The 20,055-nt window shown below is 50.9% G+C and overlaps 1 protein-coding gene across 2 annotated transcripts in view; it reads left to right on the top strand.

The window, feature by feature from the left end:
* The window catches only part of DLGAP3 (DLG associated protein 3), a 61,897-nt gene that overhangs the window by 10,465 nt on the left and 31,377 nt on the right, over nt 1–20,055 (top strand). For both annotated transcript variants that reach the window (XM_049878701.1, XM_049878702.1), the window contains exons 2-5: nt 11,966–12,047; nt 13,501–14,658; nt 18,905–19,110; nt 19,448–19,520. In XM_049878701.1, the coding sequence (XP_049734658.1) occupies nt 13,552–14,658; nt 18,905–19,110; nt 19,448–19,520 (1,386 nt within the window). In that variant the 5' untranslated portion in view covers nt 11,966–12,047; nt 13,501–13,551. The remainder of the gene's footprint in view (nt 1–11,965; nt 12,048–13,500; nt 14,659–18,904; nt 19,111–19,447; nt 19,521–20,055) is intronic.

The raw sequence follows: 20,055 nt of genomic DNA, 5'->3' as shown, positions 1-20,055 counted from the left end.
GATCCTCTGGATAGTTCCTCCCCCAGACCTCCAAGCCTGGGGCAGGAGTGCCTCCTCCCCGTGTGGCCAGTGCTAGAGGCCCTTCCAGGTTCCGGGGCGCATGGAACCCTCTGCCTGTCTGCTGCCGGACTAGCGGCGGGGGCGCTGCAGCCGCTCCCCTCCCACCTGGGCTCTGAGTTTGGGGGTTGGGCCGAGACAGCCGCCAGAGCCGCCCACCTGCCCGCGGTGTCATGGCAACGACTCTGCCCACGTGGACGATGGGGAAAGGGAGAAGAGAGGAGAGGAGGCATCACGACAGATGTGAGGATGGGAGGGGGCTCCTGGGGCCCTGCGTGCTGGAGCCCCCCACCTCCTGTCCAGCTCCGGCCCCGGCTCTTTTCACCCCAGAGACCCCAGGGTAGGGCGGGGCTAGTGTTCCAGCCCTGGCCTCAAGAGGATGTGTTTCCTTGGCTGTCCTGGGAAATGACGACCTCAGCCCCTTGCTCCCTGGGGCAACTGCCCGGGCAGGGGTCCTGGGGAGATGAGGCTTTGGCATGTGCAGGCCTCTCCCTCCCCCCCGGCCCGCAAGTTGGGGTGGTGCCTGGGGCTGAGGGGAAGCGAGCCCGACCTACTTCTCCATTTTCTCACTATTTTTCAAAAGGAAAATGACCCATTTTTCAGCCAATCGAACTGGGGCCTGCGCCCAGGCTGATTCCTTGAGCCCCCCTGCCCAGGCTCTGCCCCATCCGCAGCTTCTTTGCCACGTGCTGGGTCCACTTCCTGAGGGAAGCAGGTGCACCTGTGTGGAGGGGGGCCTTCCCTGCCATGCTGCCAGGCTAGGCAAGGGGCCTGTCCTGAGTGAGGTCTGGCTGGTCCTACCTCAGCCCCCCACCCTTGGGGCAGACCCTGCACCCCTTGGCTGCCACAGCCCTGGGCACTCTGAGTGTCCTGTCCACCATCCCCATACACTCCTAGAACTCATCCCCTGGAGGGACAGTAAGGGCCCTGGGGAGGGCGGGAGACAGGCCTCCATCTCACCCTGTTTGAGTGCATGGTGGTGGGCTGTCTTCCCCAGGAGGCTGCATTTCCACATGGAAAGGGAGAGCCTATGGCCTTGGAGAACTATGCCTGTCTGTTTGTCTCCCTGGCTGCCAGAGTTCCTCCCAGGGCTAGAGGTTTCTGTCTGTACCTCTCTTTCCAAGCCCCTCTGCCATCTAGGATATTAGTCTGGGCCTCAGAGCCCCCTCCCTCCCTCAGCTATATTGGCCTGGGCTGGCTTGGGGGGTGATTAGGGATTTAATTATTTAGTTTCTCCAGCTCAGTAGATTAATTCCATCCATCACAGGCAGGCCGAGCCTTCTCCCCGTCTCAGGGCAGCCTGGCCAACCCCAGAGGGAGGGAACCTCATTGCTCACCTGGGCCTACTATCAGATCTGGGAACAGTGGTGAAGCTCTTGTTGGGGGAGGATTTGGTGTGTGACATTGAGCAGATGTGAGTGCCAAGGGATGTGAAATGAACATACATATCTGTTGTGTGGGGATACACATGTGTATAAGGCTCTGTATTGTGTAACTCCTGTGTGAATAAACGGGTCTGTATACACAAGCATCAGTGGTCATTGGATGAAAGTGCACGTGTGTGAGCCCTTGTGGGAATAAGCTTGTGTGTATCTGTGTACATTGTATAACAATGACTGTATATGTGAGGACATATACCCTGTAAGTTGTGTGTGCATGACTTTGCATGGCTGTGCAGTTTGTGTCTGGATGAACATACGTGTATGTTGTAAATGAACAGTCTTGGGAACATGTATGCCCATGTGCAAGGGAGGGATGGCCGGGTGGAGGTTGGATGATGAGTCAGGACACACTGGGACCCCCCTAGTGGCCTCTTCAGACCAGTGTGGTCAGAGAGACATGTCACTTGAGACATGCTCTGTTCAGCCAAGTCCCTGGGTGGTACAAATGGCTAAGCGCTTGACTAGCTGAAAGGTTGGCAGTTCAAATCCTCCCAGAGGTTCCTCGGAAGACAGTCCTGGTGATATGCTTCTGAAAGATCACAGACTTGAAACCCTATGGAGCAGTTCTACTCTGCACACGTGGGATCACCACGAGTCAAAATTGACTGGATGCAACTATCAACAACTGTTCAGCATTGGGGTTGGCATCAGACCTGGATTCATATCCCTCTTCCACCACCTGCATGATCTTGGGCAATTTTCTTTATATTTCTAAGCCTCAATTTTCTCATCTGTAAATTGGGAGTAATAATGATACCTACTGCATAGAATAGTTGCAAGGATGACACAAGAAAACACATCTAAAGCACTTAACAGAGGGCCTGAACAGTTGTAGGCGTTCAAATAGTTGGGTCTTAGACTTCAGAGTTAAAGGCACCAGGTGTTGTCTTGTCCCTTCTATACCATCCTCCAAAGTGGTTCTCCAACGTCTGCTTGCATGCCTCCCCGAACAGGACACTCAGCTTTTCAGGAAATCCACATCACAGTGGCAAGCTCTGCCTGCTGGGGAGTCATGGTCCAGCTGCAGGAAGTCATTTCCCTCCTGCCTTCCCCCTATGCTTCAGCTGCTGAGTACTACTTCTTAATGGCTCAATCTCTGACCCTGAACTTACTGAGTGCCTACTGTTTGCCAGGTCTTGTCCATACAGAGATAGATCAGATGAATCCTGGCCCTCAGGGAGCTCATAGCCTGCAAACAAATATTTACCCTGCTGTGCTGGATAGAGAAATGGGACCTAAGGAGGTAGGAACTGCTATGCCCTGGGTTGATGGGGGAGTACTCTTAGAGAAGGCTTCTTGGAAGAAGGGCCACTTGAGCTGTGTCAGAGGCCAAGGTTGGGAGGACAGGCCCTCCACACAGAGGAATCCTACAGTCTGTGCTGCCCTCTCTCCACATACTCTTTCTTGCTGTAGCTCTAACTCCTCTTAAGCTCAGAAACCCAGAGGAGAGTAGGGGCTTAAATACCCCAGAGGCTGGGGCAGGCAGAGTTTCAGCCACAGCTGAGAAGTTAGAAGTGCCATCATGTGGACCAAGGAGTCAGCCAACCAACGGGCCCTTGTGGAGCCCCTTGTGTGCCAAACCCTGTGCTTGACTCCCCTGTGGGAGAGGTCCGAAAGGAGAAGACCCTGGTGCTGGCAGACTCTGTCCCAGTGTACACAGAGAGCTTATGTGACAATGTGCTAGCCCGGGAGGCAGCCTTGTGCTCTGATCCTGGTGGGAAAACTGGGCTCCTGAGCCAGAGGGTAGAAAAGGCCATGGGCCTGGGCTGGCTAAGCAGCTACTGTCCCACGAACGCCTGCCATGGGCTTGGGCTCCTACCTGTTGTCCTCTGGTGTTCCTGGCAGGTTCAGGTCTGGTAGAGCCCTGGAGGCCAGGGCAGTACCAGCTCAAATCTCACCAAATATATACAAATGAAGAAGGCTCTAGGGTGCTTAAGTTGGGAGAAACCAACATATGGAGACATGTGTGCCAGTTGCTTGGAGACATGTATGCCAGATGCCACAACCTTAGAAGGTAGTTATTAGCTGTTGTTGTTAGCTGCCTTCAAATTGGCCCCAACTCATGCTGACCCCATGCACAACACAGTGAAAGGCTGCCTGGTTCTTCACCATCCCCATAATCAGTTGGGGATTGGACCATTGTGATTCATAGGGTTTTCACTGGCTGATTTTTGGAAGTAGATTGCTAGGTCTTTCTTCCTAGTCTGTCTTAGTCTGGAAGCTCCATTGAAACCTGTTCAGCATTACAGCAACACTGAAGCCTCCACTGACAGACAGGTGGTAACTGCATGAGGTACATTGGCTGGAAATCGAACCCTGTTCCCTTATATGGAAGGTGAGAATACTTCCACTGAGCTACCAGTGTTCCTGTTTTGCATATAAGAAAATTGAAAATGGAGGCTCAGATAAAACAGATTTTTCATGGTCTTGCAGGTAGGTTGTGATGTAGCGGTTGGAAGCAGGGGACTATAAGGTCTCCAGCACCCAGCAATGAGGTTCCTGGGCTTTCCCTTACAGATGTCTAGATTTGGAAGAGAAAACACCAGCCCTGCCAGAAGGGGTTTGTGGTCTGTGAATCAAGGGCATCTAGTTCTCTTAGATGCCACCATCTTTGGCCACCAGGGCTGCTCTGCTGTCTTCCACATGTTCTCAGTGTGGGAGGTCTTCAAAAGGAGCCTAGGCAAACAGAAATTCCTAGATGCATGAAATAAGCGAATTTCCAGAGAACCCATTTCTGATCCCATCCTGATTCAGGTGTGATGATAGCCTCTGCCTAAGGCTGTCTGAGAAACCCTCCCAGAGGCCCTGTTTTCAGATCTCAAGGATTTTAGTGGTTTCTGTCTTGTCATTAATAGCTAACCCTTGGCACTGTGCCAAACATTTTACTGCATTATCTTATTAATCTTCTGGACATCACAAAGAGAGAAGAACTATTCTTCCTCCCATTTGAAAGATGAGGAAACTGAACTTCAGAAAGCTGAAGGAACTTACTTAAGACCAAATGTCTAGTAACTTGGACCTAGGATTTGAAACTGAACAGTTTAGCTCATGATCCAGAACCCCCAGTTTCTCTCACCAGCTGCTCTGAGCAGGAGTCCTCAGGACTTCTGGCCCTGGGAGTTCTCCTTCTCAGCGGTGGGCAGAGATGGCTTCCCTAAGAAGGCCTCTTTAGGAGGGGGAGCATGGCCTGAGATTTGGTCCAGTTGACATGAAGAGAGGAGCCAGCTGAGAATGGGCAGAAAACAGCCATGACTTTGATCAGGCAAGGTTGATCAGCATGAAACCTGAATTGTGTCTGGAGGGGCCCTTGGCAGCCCTGGAGGAGGAGGAGGAAGTCTAGACTGTGCACCTCTTGGCCACATAACCCCGGCTGGAAGAGGAGCTAGGGACCAGCAAGTTTGAAGAGACCTGCCAGGGACTGGGTGGTGCACCCTGAGCCCTGCTCCTGCAGCTCAGTCCTGGGAGCTCACCCCACAGCCTCACTCTCCTCCACAGCATGGATAGTCTCATTTTTCCTCCTCTTTCTCCTCTCTCTGAGCCCTTGAACTAAACAAAGGAGCACAATTTGGGAGACCCTGATATAGCAGAAAAGAATCATCTTTACCTGCCAATCGAGAGGGGCTAGATGAATGTGATAAGCAGGGCTGGGTTTGGAGGATGGATTTATGATACTGAATCTTCAGGTACTGTCCAGAGCCTTTTGAGGAAGAAGAGTGGAGGTTCTTTCTCTGGGCTGTTGTACGCAGAGTAGAGCGCCTGAGTGTGGCAACTGAATACATTCATTCATGCAACAAATCTGTTTTGAGCACTTGTTACATGCCAGGCATTGGTTGTTGATACACTCAAGATGCTGCAGTGAATGAGACAAACAATCCCTGTCCTCCTGGCGCTTATGTTCTATGGGAAGACATACTATAAACATGTAATAGATAAAGAAAATAATCTCAAAGAACAATAATGCTCTGAGGACCATGAGAGAGGGTGAGGTCTAGCGTACCTGGGGGGTGGCGCTTGACTTTAACTAGAGTGAGTGGTCAGGGAGGGCCTCTCTGAGCTGAGACCCGGAAGATGAGAAGGAAGAAGCCAGGGGAATATCTGGGGCAGAGCGTTCTGGCAGAGAGAACATCAAGGACAAAGCCCCCTGAGGGGGGATTTTCAAAGAGATTATAGGTAGTGTGGGTTATTCACAGGCTGAACACCCTTTATCGGGTCCGGAGATGGATTTAGACTTAGATCTGCCTAAAAGTCTCGAGTGTTTTGGGGCCAGTAAGCCCGTTTTCTGTGAAGTTCCTGCCCTAAGCCTCCAGGAAGAGTTGATTAAATAAAAAAGTAATAAAGATGAATCAGTAAGACCCCTAACCTCCCTTCTTCCATTCTGCTCCTCCTTCTTTTGCATTCTTTGGGGCAGGATAGGTAGGAGAAGGAGGTTTTTCTCTGGGGTTCTAAGAGCTGAGCTGGGCACCATGCATGCTGAGTCTTCAGCAACAGGGCTGGGTAGTGGGGTTGAGGAAATAGGGCACCAGAGGTCCTGCCAAGAGCAGCTGGGCAAAAAATGTGTCAAAATAGTCAAGGGGTCTCAGGCACAACTGAATGCGGGGGAAGTGGTGGGGGTGGTACCTACCCATGGGCACAGGTGAGCAAATCAGGAGTGTGGGCTGCAGGTCAGAGGCTCCATGTTATGGCTCCCAGTGGTCATCCCTTTCACAATCTGGACAGTGAGTGGGTGGTGTAGGGCTGGACAGGGAAACTGAGGCAGAATTCTGGTCATATTGGTTATATTAACACAGGGAAAGGGGGTGAGTAGGCAAAGCCTGAAACTTTGAAATCCCAAGGCACACACAGCTCACCCGCAGGCCTGGACCACAGTCCTACAGCAGCAAAACGAATTTCAGGCCTCACTTGCTGTAAATTCTGCATTGTTGTAACTGGTGGGGGGTGATCTCTTAGCTCCTATGTGGGGAATTGCATAGGTTAACAGAGCAACTATACCCCTTGCTGCTATTTGGACCATCACGTCCAGCTTGTCACCTTCCCAGGTGGCTTCCTGGGGGAGTAAATCAGCCAATATTTGACTTTTGAAATCTTTATCTTTGCCCGAGACATCTCTTCGTGTGAACCCTTGGAACCCTGGGCACCCAGGTGTGACAATTTTATCTTTTCCCCAGCAGAGTTCCTTTGGTCTTATATGGATGGCCCAGAGAGATTAAGTGGCGTACCCAAGGTCACCCTGTAAGCCAATGGAGGAGGTAATAAAAGTACAAATAATGATAGCTACCTTTGTTGTGCCAGGTAGGGTGCTAGTGATTTGTATGCCTTACCTCATTAACCGTCACATCATTACTACCTTTATGGTGGTTTGGACATTATCCCCGTTTAACAGACGAGAAAATAGGCTAAGAGAGGTTGCCTAAGTACATGCAGCTAGTAACTGAATCAAAAAGGATTTGAATCCAGATAGTCTGATGGCCGAATCGATACTGATAACTGCTTTGATCCAGGTAGTCTATGAGTAACCTAGGTTTCAGGAAAGGAAAATCAACTGATTTGGCTGGGCAGAGCCCCAAGGAAGGGGAAGAGAAAACACTCCAACTCCTTCCTTTGGAGCCCTTTTCCTTCCCACATTTTCCATTCTTTTTCTGGAAGGTAATTGCTTGGGGCAGTGACAGCCTCCTGGCGAATTACACAGCTGGTTTCCCAGAGAGATGTGTAACAACAACCCCACCAGCCTGGCAGCCCCCAGCAAGTTCCGGTTTAAGAAACTAATTGCTGGATTGTATAAAATAGTTGGTGCTAAATTGGGTAATTTCTTGGTGACGGTACGTGTGCCACTTCTTCCATTCCCAGATAGATTCAAGTTACATCAGAGCAGAATTTGTCACCCACGGCACCCTCCCAGACTCCTTCGCTCCCCACTTCCCAGCCAGCCACAGGCAGTTGCTAAAGCACCTGCTCCCCTGGGCCCAGAGATTTGCCATACGGGCACCTTTCTTTGTCCTGGGACAGTAGATAGATGACCTGGTGCCATAAAATGGGGAAAAAACACCCTGCACCCAGAGCTGTCATAGGGCTTCAAGGAGCTTCCTTTATTTTGTACATATCTCACCTTGGACTTGGAATAAACTCAATGCTCACCACACAGGGGAAAAGGCTAAACCACTCTCTGGTTACTCTACAGTGTGTGGTATGTGTGAGGTTGTTTTGCTTGCTTTTTTAAAAAGCAAGCTCACTTTCATTATTGTGTTTACTTTAAAATGGTGTTTAGTAAGTTTGACTTATCTGGGCTAACAGCACAGGTAGGAGAAAAGCTAAGACTTCGGAGTCAGGCAGCAATGGCCTTGAACAGGTCGACTAACCTCTCCAAGCCTCAGTTTCTTCATCTGTAAATTGGGTAGGGGGAATAATATTTACCTCTTGGGATAGTTGTGGGAATCAAATGAAATATCCTAAGTGAAAGGATCTTGTTCTTTGTAGATTCACCTTCACTCAACAGGCACCTGCCATATGTTAAACATTGTTCTTTGTTGTTGTTAGCTGCCATTGAGTCAGCCACTGACTCACAACGATCTCATGCACAGTGGGGTGACATGCTGCCTGGTACTGTGCCATCACCATGATCGGTTGTGGATCGCACCATTGTGATCCACAGGGTTCTCACTGGCTGATTTTTGGAAGTAGGTTGCCAGGCCTTTCTTCCTAGTTTATCTCAGTCTGGAAACTCTGCTGAAACCTGTTCAGCATCATAGCAACATGCAAGCCTCCACTGACAGATGGGTCAGTGGGTGGTCAGATGGGTGATTGGCTGTGCCTGTGGTGCACTGAATGGGAATTGAACCAGAGTCTCCTTCATGGAAGGTGACAATTCACCACTGAGCCACCATTGCCCCAGGCATTGTTCTAGGAGTTGGGAATAATGCAGTGAATAAGATGGATAGAATTCCTGTACTCACGTGGTGCTTACAGTCTGGTGGGAAAGACAGACAATCTCAGAGTTACACAAATTTAAAATGGTAACGATGATAAGAGCTATACAGGTACATGGTGCCTTGAGAGCAGACAGCAGGGGGATCTGACCTAGTCAGTGAGGCCGGAGAAAGCTTCCCTGAGGAAGAACAACTGAGCTGAGATCTGAAGGGTATGTAGGAGTTAGCAAGCCAGAGGTGGGCAGGAAGAGCTTTCTGGTCAGGGGGAGTAGGCCCTATGATGTGAGGGAGCATGGAACTGAAAAAGAGCCAGCATGGCTGGAGCAGAGAGAGCAAGGGAGATGGCATGTTGTGACAGGCCACTGGAAAAGTAGGAGGGTTAGGCCTTGCAGGCTTTGCTGGACAGGTTAAGGCGTTTTATTCTAAGGATATCAATAAGCCAATGAAGAATTTTAAGTGGAGAAATGACATGATCAGATTTGTGTTTCCAAATGATCATTTGGTTTGGAGCGGGATAAGAACAGAAGCAAGGAGATCAGTTAGGAGGATTTTGCAGAAGTCCAGGCAGGAAATGGTGCTCTGAAATGGCTGTGCTTTCTGCTGCAAATTCAGAAAATCTGGCTAACAGTGGTTTAAATAGAGAGTTTATTTCTTATCACATATAGATCTGGAGGAAGCAAACTACTTGTCTTGTTGCCATGGCTCAATGATGCCAGGGCTAGCATCTCTGCTAATCTTTAGGCTTTTCCCCCATGGTGGCAAAAGAGCTGCCATAACTCCAGGCATCATGGCTGTGTTCGACAAAGGGGAGGGATCGTAAAATATTTCCTAGATACCTTCATCAGGCTTTTACGTATATCTCATTAGCCAAAACTGAATCATGCAGCCTTTGGTTATAAGAGAGGCTGGGAAAGATGAAAGGTGGTTGGGAATGTGTTTTAGCTAGTTAGTGAACAGTGATTTGGTGCATATGAAAATAAGTGGGCAGGCCTGAGATATTTTTAGGAGGTAAAGTCCATAGGGTTTGGTGATGGATTGAAGTATTAGTCCTCTCCTCCCTTGTTTTTTCTTCCTATTGATTGTATTTAGTAATGGGATGGGGTTGGCAGAACGTGATCCTAAGGCGTAATATATAGGAGGAAGCCAGTCATTGATTAAATCTTCTCTCTAGGAAATCCAAATCCAGAAATTGGATATTCCCTTCCCCTGGTAATTTGAATTTAATTGTATTGTTGACTATTTGAACATCGGGAATTTTCAAAATTCAGAATAAAGGTTTCACATGAGGCACTACATTGTGTAATCTTTTAGTGTTTATAAAGTGATTTAACGTCCGTGATATCATTTGATATTCATTAAAACCCTGGGAGACAGGTGAGCAGGTATCATTAGGCTAGAGAGGTCAGGTCACTTGTCTAATGTCATACCTTCTGATCCCAGAGCTTCTGCTTTTTCTGTTAGCTATTGTGCATTTATTGTCCATAGTGGGTAAGTGCTACGGCTGCTAACCAAAAGGTCAGCAGTTCGGATCTGCCAGGTGCTCCTTGGAAACTCTATGGGGCAGTTCTACTCTGTCCTCTAGGGTCACTATGAGTCGGAATTGACTCGACGGCACTGCGTTTGGTTTTTTTTTTTTTTTTTATTGTGCTTATAAAGGATATGGGAGCCCAAGGTAAGGGAGTCAGGGGGGTGGTTTATCTGGAGAGTAGCAATTACAGGGACCCATCCCCTCTGAGACTAGAGCCAGAAGAACATGGATTGATGCCAAGGAGAGTGAGGTTTGATAAGACCTTGATAAAAGCTCTGGGCTTGGCATCAGCACCTGTGCAGGAGGTGGGGGAACCTGGCAATGTCCATCATTGAGAAGCTCAGTGTCAGGCTCCAGCTGGATGTAGCCAAAAACAAAGCAAATGACATGGTGTGGTAAAAGTGCCGTGCGTCTCAGACACAGGTCCTGTCTGGGGCGGGGAGAGGAACGGCATGCAGTAGACAAAGGACTAGGCTATCAAAAGTTCTTTCCAAGGCAGGAGGATGCTGCCACGTGCTTTTCCAACAACTGTGTGGGAAGCCATCTTGATAGGAAGTCTTCTCTGCTTCCCCAGAGAAGGGCACCAGAGGAGAAGAATTATCACCTAGAACCAGGCAGCTGGCATCTGTGAGGCCACCCCAGTCTCCCTCCAGGCAAGATAACCAGCAGCTTCTATAGGCTAAGCCACAGGGTGGGCTGGGGGCTGGCATGTCTCACCCTCTCTTCTATGGAAGATTCGCGGGAGACTCCACAATCTTCTTCATTGTCTCACACCCCTCAGGGTCAGGAAGTTCTTCCTGGCGTCTGACCGCATCTCTTCCACTACTATTAATTATGTTCGCAAAGCTAGCTCTTCTTCCTGACGTCCCTGTGTCTAATAACGGCATCATTAGTCTTCCAGTCACGGCTGCTGCAAACTTCAGAGTCGTCTTCCTTTCTGACTCTCTCTCCCTCCTCTCTTCAGTGTTTGTCAAACCTAACTGTGTCTGCTGGAAGTCTCCCAGCCCATTCCTCAGAATTTCTTCTTTGTGCACCCCTTCTGCCTGTGTGCCTGCTGTTTTCTCCACTGGAAACTATCCCTCCTCCACCTTTGTCTGTGGAACACACAGCCATCTTGTACTCTGTCTCAAACACCCTTTCCAGTGGAAAATCTTCCTTGATTTCCCCTTGTTGAATATGGTCTTACCCTTATTTGAATCAGCCTAATACTTTGGTATATCTTTCAAGTACAGTCATTCGTTCACCTCCTTAGTGAACATTTATTAAGGACTTCCCCTGAGGAAAGGCCTGAGTTAGGTGCTAGAGATTCAGAGATGAATAGGACTTGGTTCCTACCGTGTAGGAGACCACATTCTAGTTGGGGAGACAGAAAGAACCAGACAATTTCAATGTAGTGTAATAGCTATGTTCATGGAGGGAACCTATGGTGTTATGGAAGCCCAGCAGAGAGGTGTAACCCAGAATAAGAGCCTGGAAAGTCTTTGAGGGAGGGTGGGACTTAATGTAAGTAAGTGGTAGCCAGGGAAAGGGTTTTGGGGTGGGCAAAGGGAGCTTCTAGGAGGGAACAGCTTGTGCAAAAATGTAGGGGCCTAAAACAGCTCTGCCATGTGAGAGATTGTTTCCCTTTTAGAATATAAGTACTTTGAGGATGGGGACCACACTTCAGTCACCTCTATACACTTCTTACTCAGTCTTGCTTATGGTAGCTGCTCAACAAATGTTTGTGGAATAGGAATCTTATTTAAGGGCAGTGAAATTGCAATGGCTCAGCACCACAGACAGAGATCACACAGACACCTGCAGTTGGAGGTAGTCCAACCTGTACGCTCATTTGCATATATTTGCATAATGAAGCCAACTTCATTTCCCTGGGGGTCCAAAGGCACTGCATCATGGGGGATCCAATCAGTTCTGGTTTGGAAGGTTGGAAGGGAGACTCAACGCCAGAGACTGGTCCTCTGAGGACAATGGGAGAACCTTGTTCTCTCTTTGCTTATCACCTTTCCCTTTTCCATCAGGAGCCAGTGGTCCTGAGCCTTCTGAAATTAGGATTCTGGCTGTGGTGGAGATCCTGACGCCAAAGATGGGATGCCCCGAATGGTGAGTGGTAGGAGCATGGGACATGGGGATTAGAGTCAGGCTTTCAAGTCAGAACAGCTTAGTTTGAATCTTAATTCAAAGTGACTCACCCTTTTACAGGCTTTGTGACCTCGCCATTCTGAGCCTCAATTTCTCCATGGGCAAAAGATAGGTAATACCTACATCACAGGATTTCAGTGGGGTTAGAGAATGTTAGGTATGTCTTAGGTCGTATCTGGTACTTAGCAAGTGCTCGAGAAATGATAGGAAGTGAGCTGTGAGCAGGACATGAAAGAGGCCTGTAGCAGAGTGGATATGGGGAGGTGGTGGGAGGAGGAAGGGAGGATGCTGCTGTCCGGAGTCTTTGAGGCTGTCATCCTCTCCTTGTCAGCAGATGGCCCAGGAGCCTGGTCTGGGATGAGGGAGGGAGCCGTCTGCCAGCTCCTTAGTCCCTGTCCCCCCTGCTGATACTCCCGCCTGCTGTAGCTCCTGTCCTGGCAGCTCCTGGAGTCCTGATTGGAGGCAGATCTTGCTGAGAGGTGACCTCTCTGTCCTGTAGCCTTGGCAAGCCTGGAATGGCAGCCAGGGGCACTGGTTCCAAAGCTTTCTCTCCCTCACCTGCCTGCACTGCCTCCCTATTGTTTCTGGGAGGCAGGAACTCCTGGGTTCCAATCCCAGTTTAGGATTCAGATGCTGCCTCGTATAGCCAAATTTCCCCTCTTTATGTCTTCTTCTCCTTCCTCCATGACTCCCCTCCAGTGGGAAGTGATATCTTCCCAGGCTGGTGGTGGTGGTGATGATGGGGCAGAAGGGGCAGACGGGAGTAAACAGCAAAAGGGAAAGTTTCATTGGGGGAATATTTGGAACCTAGAGGAGGAAGGAGGAGGAGTCATCTCAGGTTTTCCTTCCTATCTCACTCCTGGAGAAAGGGAGTGTGGAAGAACTTTCCTGCTGAATGGTGCTGCATATGTGGATTTGGGTTCAGTGTTCTCTTTGGTCACGGCTGCTGGGAGCTGTGACTCTGTGGCCTGGCTCTTTGCAGCAGTGGGGAGCTCTAGTGGGAATGGGGCAGAGGGATGGCTCTGGATTGAGTTGCCTAAAACCAGCTTATTAAAAACTAGTTCACCTAATCACTGGCTTCTTTGAATATTTTTATATATATTTGGGTATCCTTTCATTTTGGGTAATCTAAGGACTTTTAAAAACCCATTTGGCTGAGGGCATTTCTTCTTGTGGTAAGTATTTATCAAATTTGCAGCATTTGATGAATGGTGGGATTATTTTGTGGCCTCATGAGTGTCTTTTTCTAGTATGATTATTTTAAGGACTTTCTAGCCCATTTGTGGAAAGACAGTATAATTAATTACAATAAATGGCATGTATGACCTAAAGGAATACAAAATACCTAATAAAAGGTGGTTTTAGGTGAAGTGGCCTGTTGTTCAATCCAATCCCTTTCTCCCTGTTTTCTTAGGAGGTTCCTGGGGCCTGGCCCCCAACAGTATGAAGAGCCTTTGCTGAGGCCATGAGGGGTTACCATGGCGACCGAGGCAGCCATCCCCGCCCAGCCCGCTTTGCTGACCAGCAGCATATGGACGTGGGCCCAGCTGCCAGGGCCCCATACCTGCTGGGCTCCGGGGAGGCCTTCTCCACTGAGCCCCGCTTCTGTGCCCCAAGAGCTGGCCTGGGACACCTCTCTCCCGAAGGGCCCCTGAGCCTGAGTGAGGGGCCATCAGTAGGCCCTGAGGGAGGGCCAGGAGGGGCCGGGGTTGGGGGGGGTAGCAGCACCTTCCCCAGGATGTACCCCGGCCAGGGCCCCTTCGACACCTGTGAAGACTGCGTGGGCCACCCACAGGGCAAGGGTGCCCCCCGCCTGCCTCCCACTCTCCTGGACCAGTTTGAAAAGCAGTTGCCAGTTCAGCAAGATGGCTTCCACACGCTACCATACCAGCGAGGTCCAGCAGTGGCCGGGCCTGGGCCAGGACCGGGGTCTGGGTCTGCCCCAGAGGCCCGCAGCGAGAGCCCCAGCCGCATCCGGCACCTGGTTCACTCTGTGCAGAAGCTCTTTGCCAAGTCCCACTCTCTGGAGGCACCAGGGAAGCGGGATTATAATGGGCCGAAGGCTGAGGGAAGAGGAGGCTCTGGGGGAGACAGCTACCCTGGCCCAGGCTCTGGAGGCCACCACACCTCCCACCACCACCATCACCACCACCACCACCACCACCACCAGTCCCGGCATGGCAAGAGGAGCAAGAGCAAGGACCGCAAGGGGGACGGGAGGCACCAGGCCAAGGCCGCAGGCTGGTGGAGCTCTGATGACAACTTGGACAGTGATAGTGGCTTCTTGGTGGGCGGGCAGCCCCCTGGGGAGCCTGGTGGTCCCTTCTGCCTGGAGGCTCCGGATGGGTCCTACCGGGACTTGAGTTTCAAGGGGCGCTCGGGTGGGTCAGAGGGCCGCTGTCTTGCCTGCACTGGCATGTCCATGTCACTGGATGGACAATCGGTCAAGCGAAGTGCCTGGCATACCATGATGGTCAGCCAGGGCCGGGATGGATACCCAGGGGCTGGGCCAGGCAAGGGCCTCCTGGGTCCAGAGACCAAGGCCAAAGCCAGGACTTATCATTATCTGCAGGTGAGGCTTTGGTGGGGGTGGGGAACAGGGTCCTCAGCCCTCACCAGTGTTGTCACCCAGGGAGCAGTGGGAAGGATCAAATGGGGGCCAACTGTCCTAATACAGAGGCTCTGGAGACAGGGAGGATCTGCCCTGCCTCACTGTGTCACCCTGAGAAGTCTTTTGTTCTTTGGGGGCCCCAGTTTCCCCATTTGTGCAGTGAAGGGTCCCTTTTATTCTGACATTTATTCCAGTTGACCTGCAGCTTTGGACAGTTTGTGCTGGTCTGTCTCATGGGGATGGATGGGGAATGAAGTTGAGGGTTGGCAGTGGACAGGACCGTGTGGTACAACCTGGTTGTAGCTTCTTTTGAGATTGGAGGTCAGCAGCTGGAAAGCAGTTCTGCCCCAAGGCCTTCTCCAGACCTCTTTCTGCTCATACCTCAGAGGTCCAGATTTTGTGAAGGTCAAGCTGATCTTTAAAGCTGCCTCTTCCCAAAGGTGCCCCTACTGGAGTTTTTTATCCTGGGATTCCTGTGGTGGGACAGCCCATGAGGTTGTAGAGGACACCTGGGAGCCCTGTCTCATGGGTCTTCCTAGGCTAGGGGGCACGCTGAAGCCTAAGCCCCATACCCAATGCCAGGGTAGGGCCTCCTGGGGATGGATGGTGTCAGTGATAGCTGAGACGCAGTTCGCATTCTGTCTGACCACTTTTATGGTGAGACTAGGAGTTCTGATCCTTCTATGAGCCTTCATCCCAGCCTTATCCATTCCAACCTTTCCCTTCTCCATCTCCTCACTGCGGTGGGGGTCAGAGGCTGTTCTCACTATTAACTGTCTTCCTCTCTGCCCCAGGGCCCCCATGCCCTCTGGCATGCTTTCATGAGTCCTCCCATAGTTTTAGGAGGAAAAGCCAATACAAAATCTGGAGGCCCAATAGACTTAGGGCTATTACCAAAACCCACATTCCACATACTTAGCCCGCATTCATTCATTCAGTGAGCATTTCCTAAGTGCCGTGGAAAAAAAAAAAGGAAGACACAGGCACTGCTCGTGAGGAGCTCCCAGTTTGCAGAGCGAGGGTGGGGTGGGGGGGCAGGGATAGACAGGTAAACAGAATGCAGGGTGATGAGCCTGTGATAGGAGGGAGCCCTGGGCACCATGGAAGCGCAGAGAAGGCATCTCGTCTACTTAGAGAGAGGGTGGCTGGAGATGGCTTGGAATGGCTTCTGAGAGGAGATGGACTTAACCAAGCATTGAAATAGATTAACGGCATTCTAGGAAGAGACTAGGGCATGCTCAGAGATATGGAGAATTGAGACTGCATGTGCCAGTTGCTGTCTTCTACTGGCCTTGCTGATAAGTTATTCTCATGGTATGGCTTTCCAGGGGAACTCAGTGAAAGCCCAAGGGAGCAAATAGGGCCCGGTGGAAACAAGAGGGGATGGGAGACAGAAGGGCAATTGGAGACCTCCAGGATTTAGGATTTCTGGGTTGGCCTTGGATTGCACCCTCCCAGGTAGGGATGTGCTTGCTCTAAGCTGGAAATTGAAGATTCTGGCAGAAAGGGCCACCCCTCCCCCACATACCTTAGCCCTGGCCAGCCCTGGGACCTGGATGCTGCTCTGCTGCTCCCTGCTGCTTCTCCAGGGCTGCCCTGACCTCCGGGGGCTTCCTTCTTAGCATGCACCTCACAGTGTCCTGCGGAGGAGCAAGGAGTTCTGCAGTGGCTATGGAGCAGGAACCCTGCAGTGTGGCAGAGCATGCCCTAGCTGTCCTACCTGCTGCCCTGGCTCTCTCCACCTGCCTCAGGCTTCTCTCTGCAGAATATGGGGAAGGGGAATGATCCATCCAGGATCTGGGGTTCCAGAGCACCTTAGGACTGGGAAGTCTCAGTCTATGGGGAGAGAACCAAGGGGCTGCGGGGACCCTTCTGACAGCCTTCTGCCCCCGGTACAAATGCAGGGGAGGCTGGCCCCATCAGACTAGGCTTCTTTGTTGGACTCCCAGCCTCTTTGTTGAGACCCTGTTTCTCTCACTTCAGCCTCTGTCAACCCTTTTCCAGAACCCCCATTTCCACGCCGAGCCCTTGTTCCTTCATGGAATCCTGTACTCTCCCCGTGTCCTTGTCTCCTTCCTCCCTGAGCGCTGTCCCTTACAGTAGGTTCTTCCATGGAGCCCCATCCCTTGGCTGAGTTCCTTCGGAGAGACCCATCCCATCCTAATTTCCCTTCTCACTGTCTCCTCGCCTAGCCCCATCTATCTTTTCCTTGAACTCTTATGCCTGCCCTGAGCCCTGACTCCTCTCAGAGCCCTCATCCTCACCTCATTTAGCCTGTTCTTTACAACAGGTATGTTACCAACTTCCTTAACCCATCTCCTGTGACTTCGCTTATACCTCATTCTTTGCAGCGTGGGCCAAACACCATGGTCTCCCTCCGCTCCCTATCAGTGCACCTTTAGACTTGTCTAGATCCCCAGTCACCATTACCTTCTTCCCCCCGGCTCAGAGGAAATACTAGGCTGAGCCCTCCACCAGGGACTTGAGCCATCTTGTCAAGACTTCCTTTGTCTGTGACCCATTCCTCCCCCACTTCTGCATCTAAAGACCATCTTCACCTTAACTGGCTCTTTCCCTTATCTTAAAAACATGTCCATGTCTCTTCCATCCTAAAGAATCCCTCAAGTTCATATTCCTTCTTGTCTCCTATCTTCCCTTCGTACCCAAGTTCTTAGCGCATAGGCTCTACTTCTTCACTTCCCTTCATTCTCTCTTTCGCTGTGGTCTGGCTCCCATGTCCCCTCTCCTCTGAAATGCCCTGGCAGTGGTCACCAATGGCCTCCTGAGAACTATCCTCACAAGGTACCGTTCAGTGCTGATAATACTAATAGTTAACATTTATTATGCACTTGCTACGTTCTGGGCACTCTGTATTAGCTCTTTTATCCTTCCCACCAACTCTGTGATATAGGCGTAATTATCACTACTATTTTCCAGATGAGGAAACTGAGGCCTGCAGATTAATCAATTTTGCTCAAGATAACCTAGTTAGCAAGTGGTGGGGCCAGAATTTGAATAGGAATCTGTCAACTCCTGAGCCCAAGTCACTAACCTCTGAATGCACTGTACCATTTGACATTATTGACTCCTTTAATCTTGAAATGTCTCCTATTTCTATGACATGGCATTCTCCTGACTTCCCTCCTACCCTCTGCCCACTCCTTCTCAGGTGACTTCATAGGCTTCTCTTTCTTTCTTTGCCAGTCCCTTGTTAAATGTCAATGGTTCCCTCCCCAGCTCGCTTTTCTTCTTTCCCTCTGGGCTGTCTCGTTCGCTCCTATGGATTCAGCTGCCACCCATGACTCCCACATATCTGCCTCCAGCCCAGATCTTCCCACTGAGCTCCAGAACCAAATACCCAGCCACCTGCTCCATAGTTCCATGCCAAACTCAAGACACTCAACCCTAAATCCATCACCTTTTTCCCAAGACCATTTCTCTGGAAGTCTGTGGCTCAGTGAGCGACAGCACCATCCTCCAGGTCCTCAGCCAGAAACCTACCAGTCATTCTTGACTCCTCCGCACTCCCTCATCCCCCACGTCTAATCAAACTCACTGAAGCTCCTTAACATCTCTCGTTTTCATCTCCTCCTCATCCCCCTCATTGTCATTGTCTTAATTTAGGCCTCATCATCTCTTGCCTGGATAACAGCATCAACCTCCTAATTGGTCTCCCTGCCACCACTTGAGCGCTTCTCTGCTCCTGGCCCTCTGCAATCCATCCTCTGCTCGGACTGTTGGAGTGCTCTTTCTGAAACACAAATCTGATGTCACACCTCTGCTTAGAATCCTCTGTGGCTCTTCACAAGAACGGAGGGGGGAGTTGGAGGATTTGGAATGTAAGCAGGTTTTGAGGATGAAGGAGAAGGAGGGGTAAAAGGTGACTGTGGCCAGGTGATGCTTCGTTGGTGGGGGTGGGATTGCTACTGGTCGCTTTGACCTCTGATCTTCAACTTCTTGGCACCTGGTCTGCTCACCCCCAGACTCTCTAAGTGGCCCTGGGCTATGTGGCAAAAGGTCTGTGGAGGGTGATGAGGCATCTCCTGTTAATGGAGGGCATGGTCCAGGACATCACCTTTGGCTCTCCTCTGCATGATCCTGGGTGTGGCCAGAGCAGAGCGCCTCCTGTTGGCAGTGGGGAAGGGGGGTCCTGGCCTCTAGATTACGTAGGAACGGGTCTGAGAGACAGAGGCATCTGTCTCCACAGGTGCCACAGGATGACTGGGGGGGTTACCCGACTGGTGGCAAGGATGGGGAGATCCCCTGCCGCAGGATGCGGAGCGGCAGCTACATCAAAGCCATGGGGGATGAGGAGAGTGGAGACTCGGATGGCAGCCCCAAGACATCTCCCAAAGCAGTCGCCAGGCGCTTCACATCCCGCCGCTCCTCCAGTGTGGACCAGGCCCGGATCAAGTAAGAATGGGGTGGGGATGTGGGGTAGCGGGGGTGGATGTGGGAAGCTGATAATGGGTCCCTCCAGGAGATTTGTGTAGACTGGGTACCAGGTGGGTAGCCCTTGGGTGTCTTACTGTGTCCCATGTTAAGGGGGCTCCTAGGTAATGGTCCTTTTCTAAGTGTCTCATTGGAGGAGTCTCTTTTCCTAGGGGCCCTGGCTGGGGGTGGGGGGGGCGGTCTCTGCATGAGGAGCCATGGTGAATAGAACCTGCTTAGGGGCCCCAAAGCTATCATTCCCCCTCCTGCACCTCCTAGCTGAACCCCATTCTGACACTGGAATCTTGACCTTTCCCAGCTGCTGTGTCCCACCCCGGATCCACCCCCGGAGCTCCATTCCTGGCTACACCCGTTCCCTCACCACCGGACAGGTAGGGAGAGGCCCAGGGTATCTGAAGGCAGGGGCGGAAATGGGAATTCAATCCATGCTTGGCTTAGGCCTTAAGGATCAGAGGGTCTACCCATGGAGAGAGCTCAGATCTGGTTCCAAGGAAGCTGGAAAGGCTGCCCTGGGATTCGTGGAGCAGACTCTGGGGTTGAGAGTCTCAGAGAATCACATCCTTAAAACCCACCAAGTGTCCTCAAAGTGATGAGCTTGTAAGGGCAACACCGGTTCTCTGAGGTTCCCCAGCCCAGTCCTGGCCTGGTTGCTTCCAGCCCACCCCCAAGCAAAAAGTGGAGTTGATCTGTACAAAGAACGGATAGGCAGAACCAAAGCCTCAGTGCTGATTTGAGGTGGAATTCTGCCCCCACCACCTCCACTCTGTGTGACCACTAACAAGAAACTTTGCCTAAACGCCTCCATTTCTCATCTGTAAGATGACAGTAGTGATATTTACCTCATAGAGGTTTTGTGACAGTTCAATGTGAAAATATAAGGAAATACAAGGTGGTTGTTGTTAGTTG

The sequence above is a fragment of the Elephas maximus genome, chromosome 3 (genome assembly GCF_024166365.1).
Source record: "Elephas maximus indicus isolate mEleMax1 chromosome 3, mEleMax1 primary haplotype, whole genome shotgun sequence".
In the NCBI taxonomy this organism is placed as follows: Eukaryota; Metazoa; Chordata; class Mammalia; order Proboscidea; family Elephantidae; genus Elephas; species Elephas maximus.
This window is presented reverse-complemented; position numbering and strand designations above follow the sequence as displayed.